The 6,000-nt window shown below is 39.0% G+C and overlaps 1 protein-coding gene across 1 annotated transcript in view; it reads right to left on the reverse strand.

Annotated features, from left to right (window-relative positions):
- The window catches only part of CALCR (calcitonin receptor), a 72,983-nt gene extending 69,210 nt beyond the window's left edge, over positions 1-3,773 (reverse strand). Inside the window, exon 1 of the mRNA XM_062567752.1 lies at positions 3,708-3,773. Coding sequence (XP_062423736.1) covers positions 3,708-3,755 — 48 coding nt within the window. The 5' untranslated portion in view covers positions 3,756-3,773. The remainder of the gene's footprint in view (positions 1-3,707) is intronic.
- Positions 3,774-6,000: the final 2,227 nt, after the last annotated feature.

Raw genomic sequence — 6,000 nt, forward strand, 5'->3', positions numbered from 1 at the left:
CTCATGAAAGATTTTCCCCATTGCTGAAAGACATAATCCAGATAAAGCAAGCATAAAATTCAGTTGTTTCACAAAACATCGGACATGATGAACAAGTATTCCCAAATGTTTTTCTTCCACTACAAAGAACTTTAAAGTGTACAAACTGTTAACCGTATGTAACCTTTAGGATACTAAGGTATCTTTCTGTAGCTTTTTTTCCTTCTTTTTTTCCTGCTTCCATTAAATGTTTTGCAACACTTATTGTTGAGCTCAGTCAAAACATACTTCAAATTTGGATGCTGCAACTATTCATTACTGATTTTGAGCACTCAAAAATATATTTTGCTTTAAAAATGCCATAACCACCTTATGCCCTTCAAAACATCATCTCCCTGAGTGAGAGCTCAGCATGACTAAGCTTAGTTGCAGAGCCCTGTTGCACCTTGATTGTGTTTGAACTGCTTTTCACAGCTACTAGCATTAGGACGGTGAAAAAAAACCCACTATGATGTTTTAGGAAGGTCATTAGTGCATGGTAATCAGTAAACATAACAATAATTTTCTATCCATCAAAAATGTGCTTGAAAAAGGCAGACAATTTCTTTGGGGAAATACCTCAATGCAGTATGTTTTGTTTAACCATTGAATGTTAAAATCTTTTCGTACTCAATTGCTGTTGAAGCAGGATGGAAAGTTATCTCATACTGAGATTCCATCCAACTTAGTGCAGATTTTGGCAGCTGTTTAAACAAGCAAGACATTATCACGAGCAGAGGAAGACAAGGCCCATTTAATTAAAAACAACTCATGAATCTCTTCTAGTTCTTTTCCAGTGCTGCAGTATTTGTGCACACAAGGAAGCTTTACTCCCAGGGTAACTTGATGGAAAATATGGGCTTAAAGGAAGGCTGCAGAAGGCTTCAAATCTTTTGGCTGCAGCTCTATTATCTTCTTTTAAGAGTCCTTTTTAGGGTAATCAGATGCATAGCAACTTTAACTTCTTCTTTTTTTTTTTTTTTTTTTTTTTTTTTTTTAAAAAAAAAAAGCAAAGATGGAGACAAAAGTCCTGATCACCTCTGAATCTTTTGTGCTAACTTTTAGAAGTTGCCATTCCTCTCCCTGATGGAAAACCATCACCAGTTTGGTTCTGAAAGTAAATCTCACCAACTGTAAAGTATCAGCAACATATTTACTTTCACTAATTTTCCTTGTGTGAGAAGAGCTCTTGAATTTGTAAATTCACTTCCTTACAGCTGGCAGCAATCCACAGTTACAAAGGGAAATATGCACTTCAGAATATCCCTCTCAAAGGCAATGTCACAGAAAATGAGGCTCTGCCCCTGCAGATATGAGTTGGGAGGGCAACAAGTCAATGAGTAAAAGTGTTACCCGTAGGCCACAAGAAGCTGATGATCTGATGATGCTGGCAGAGATGTGCCATCAGGAGTTTCAGCATACTGAACAACCAGACTGTCAGCTGGGCATGTCCTGAGGAGCTGGAGAAGCCTCTGGGCTCCAGAAAATTCAGAAGGGAGGGTAGATGTTTCACGAAGCTGGGGAGACGGTGACAAAACTGTGATGCTCTTTCTGGCCAGTGACGGGTGAGACCTGCTCTGGGCTAGCTGCTGGAAGAGCTGCTGTCTAGGTAGGGAAAGGCTTATGGTGTGATTAATAATTATCTGCTGTGTGCCTCATAGCATCTACCCAGATGCTGTTTTTAGAGACTCATGAGTTTTAGAAACTTTATGTAAACTGTTGATCTGAGAAGATGGCAGGAGCCCAGTGGAGCACACAGGTGGACTGCCATCTCTAGGGCCTCTGTCCTACTCATGGCTGCCAACAGCAGCGATCACATGGACACACCATGAGCAGTGCCCTCATTCAATGGCAAATGCTTTACTAATTGGCTTCTGGGGATCTAAACCTTTTGTAATCATGTTCCAAAATATACCAGTTTTTGCAGTTGCATAAAATTACAAACTGATTTTTAGGCTTTCACTTAACTATTTTTCCCTGTTTTGTGAATGAAAATTATTTCAAGAGTTCATAAGCCTTTCAGGATCTGACATCATGTAAAAAATTGCATAGTGGCTGAGGCTTGGTACTGATTACCCAGATTTGGACTTAACGAACCTATGCAATTTGTTTCTTGCTTAAAATGAATCTATTTTAAAATACAGTCTTGGTATAATGGATCTAATGGAATAACAGTGTGACCTTCATCTGGAACATTCATTTTGTCTTTCCAAAGCACTTTGTGGTTGGCCTAGGATGACAAAATTAGACTATGTGAGAAAATCTGCTTCATTAATCCTCTTTTACAAGATAAGATTACATCCTCAGTCAGATTCTTTGGCTTTGAATACTTACTGAAAATTTGACAATATCAGGAATAGAGTGAACTAAGAAATATTCCCTGAGAAGAATTGTTGAAATTTCTAATGGAATTCACTTTATCTGAAATGCAGCAGAATACCTGGTGATGGTGGCACACTGACATTACTCTGCATCTAAAACAAGGGAAGTCATCAAAGAGGAAGGCAGTAAGAAATTAGTTTTATATCTAATACATGAGTTTTGGAGCAACTGCTGCTCCAGAACTAATAGCTTCTGTTAATAGCTTTTAAATAGCTTTTGTTTGGCAAAGGAGCGTTATTATGACCTTTACACAGAAGAGTAAAGTGCTATTTATTCTACACAAAAATGAATCGTGTAAGAGAGATGGCTTCTATCAGAAAGCACCAAAAAGACTTGGTGATCAGTCTAAGGCTGGAGATGGTGGGGAAAAGGTCTAAGGACACTCTATAACTGGGGTCTAGGATAAAGCTGTCAATGAGAGACATGGGAGAGAGTCTTTGCAAAGTACTGACCCTGTGCACAGGGCGAAGTGCTCCAGCACTGAGGGTGTGCTACCGAGTCCCAGCTACTGGGGCACGAGGAGCTAACAAACACAGCACAGCTGACAAGAGCAGGTATTCAAAGCTTTCTTTAGGAACATGAAGGTTAGTTGAAGAATAAGGTGGCACCAAGTAGCCAAGTAACTCAGACAACACTGAGGCAGAGAGGTGCTTAGTCCCAGTGGCATCATTACACATACCTATTGCTCTGTAACTGAGGCTGATAATTACTAATTGCTTGAAGTTTATCAAGCAGAGACCAGAGAAAGCATTCCGCTTACAGGAGAGGTATTCAGTTAAATAGAAACTAATTTGCTACATATTTAGAACAGCAGCTATTCAGCCACGTTGCACATGCTGGAATAAAAGAACTATTGAGATTAAACAGTTGAAAATAGAGTTTGAAGTGAATAAGTAATCTTTATACTGTTATTTTCCCCTTTGGTTGCTTTCCTCGGAGCAGAATAACTACAAACAGGGAAAACCCACAATTAATTAGGTCAGTCTGTCTCACACAACAATGTTATGCAAGTTTTCAAAAGTATAAGTTTCCATGTCACTGATACTATATAGTCTGTAAAGCATGTGCATACCTCTTCAGTCTTCCATTTCTGTATCACCAAAAAATACTGATTTCAAGTTAAAACTTTTATGAGATATCTTATTTATGAACTTTATTAACTTTATTACCAAATTTATCAGTAGCAGAACTCATTCCTTGACCTGTAATGTACAAGAAATATAACTCAGTACCCCTTATTTTTCTGAACATCACTAGAGGTCTAAATTTGGCAGGATGCATGAGCAGTTCATTTTTCTCATACTTACAATTAGAAGGATAATCAGTAAGAAGCAACTGTGGGTTGTTCTTTTCATTGTGGATTCTTTCTGGAGAGACACGTTGTAGCTGACACTTCTGGGAATCAATCAACAACAAAAAACAGTATTAGACTTTATTCTGATAATCTTTTCTTTATGTGTGGGCATCTTTTTAAAGTGTACTCTGTGTGTATGTATGCGTGTGTGTGTGCTTGTGCCTGATTTCACTGGAGACTGGTGTGCTTTTACTTCTGCCTCCTCTGTGGATGTCCTGGCCGTAAGCTCAGCTATTTAGGGTACGGTTCCATGTTACTATTCCCTCAGCAGATACGGTTTAAGTTCTTTCTTCACACTTGTTGGAGGCTACCTTAATTGTCTTGATTCAGAAGCTCCTAACCTACACATACAGCTGCAGACTTTTGTAAAAATTTTTGTAGAATGTGGATATTTAAAAAGGGACCTAAAAAAAAAAAAAAAAAAAAGAGGAAAGCTTTGGTCCACAGTGAAGCATAATAGCAGCAGAAAAGGCATATTTATGGGGCATATTATGTTCATCTGCGGTGAGATGAACAACCAAGTTGGGCAGAAAATGAGAGAGAAATAGGGACAAAGGAATGCTGCAGTGGGGTCTCACCCTCCTTGATGCGTCTGGCTCAGCCTGACTACAGACAGACACACTGCATATAACCCTCAAGCCAAAAAAAGTGACTGATTCAGACGCACAAATGACAGGAGAAGAAGAGCATGGCCAAAGCTCCACAGGCTTGAATGGGACTGCATCGGCAACCTTTTTCTTTTTTTTTTCTTTTTTCTTTCTTTTCCTTTAATCAACATTCCTCTGGCCTTTCTGGGAGCAATATCCATGGTTCACCTTATATCAACATATTGTGCGGCAGTTGTGGGCGTTTAAGCAAGTCAAGCCCTTTGCATTAGCACATCCTTTCCAGTTTCACAAAAATCAAACTTTCATATTAAAGTCAGAAAACCACTTTTGTTGAAGGCACGGCACCTTCTGGTAGCTTATGAACCATCAATGGTGCTTAGGCCACAAGTTGAGCAACACGACTATACAGCATCTTCTGCCACAGCAAGAAACTAAGCAGCCTGTCATACCTTAGCTATTCAGACAACTTAGAAAACAACAGTGAGATGTTTTATACCTGGGCAAATAATCCAGTGAGCACTCTAAGTATCTGAAACCCAGGAATTTAATGGAAAAAAAGGCACACGAACTTGCATGCTCAGTCCGGTTTACATATAGTGAGAAATACAAACACTCATACAACATTTGTCTCAACAATAACACTGGAACAGCATTTCTCATGCTGAAATGGTCTGGAAAGTCACCCATTTACAGAGCAGAAGTAAAATATGAGATCAGTTGTAGTCCTTCTCATCTGAAGAAGAAATATCTCAAGATGTTAAAGTACTTTTATTGCAATGTAATTTAACTGGATGTAACCTCCTACCAGATGAGAATGTTAGTGCTGCGGTCATATGCCACTGAGATTACATGAAAAACAAACTGATGAAGAAGAGAATTCAAAGGATTTGCCTCTCTGTAGGCAAATCTGTCTGACAGTGACAAGTAGCTTTATCACTGTCTGCGCCTTGCCAGAACCATTCTGGTGTGCCAGACGTAATGGGACAGGCTTATGACACAGAAATAATATGCAATTACAGTCAGCTGCATATTTGCGCCTGGTCTGAAATAATAGGCAACTGAATTGAAGTAAAAAATGGACATCTGTATCAGAGGAAAATGCTTGGAATTGTTTGCATCTTCTTCAGAATATTCACTGCAATGGGTATCAGTTCAAAATTGTAAAAAAAGACTCATAAGCGGATAAGATATGGGAGTTGGTCAGCTGCCTGATCAGCAGATACACATGCATGTATGTATGTGTCCACGTGGTTTTACAGTGTAATGTAATGATTCTGTAGTGCATTGCAAAGACCCCAGTCTTGTAGGTGACTTTATATTATTCTTTCTTGTCTCACGTACTTCTGCTGCACCTAGGGGAGGCGAGAAATTGTGGGCAAAGAACTCCTCCTTACAAGCTGCTGATTCATAGATAGTTTTAAAATATGCATCATTTGCTACAAATAGCACAATGACACTATTGACTAATTACTAGAGATCAACACTACATTGTGATCTAGAAAGCATGTGCAAAATCAATAGCAGTTGAAGTGATAGATCTACTTCTCCCATACTCTGTGTTGGAAGAACTTGTAGCATTATTTTGTGTTTTAACTGTTGTTGCAGGTAAATCTTCTCCTAGTGAGAGAGTGATCCTAG

The sequence above is a fragment of the Rhea pennata genome, chromosome 2 (genome assembly GCF_028389875.1).
Source record: "Rhea pennata isolate bPtePen1 chromosome 2, bPtePen1.pri, whole genome shotgun sequence".
NCBI classification, from domain to species: Eukaryota; Metazoa; Chordata; class Aves; order Rheiformes; family Rheidae; genus Rhea; species Rhea pennata.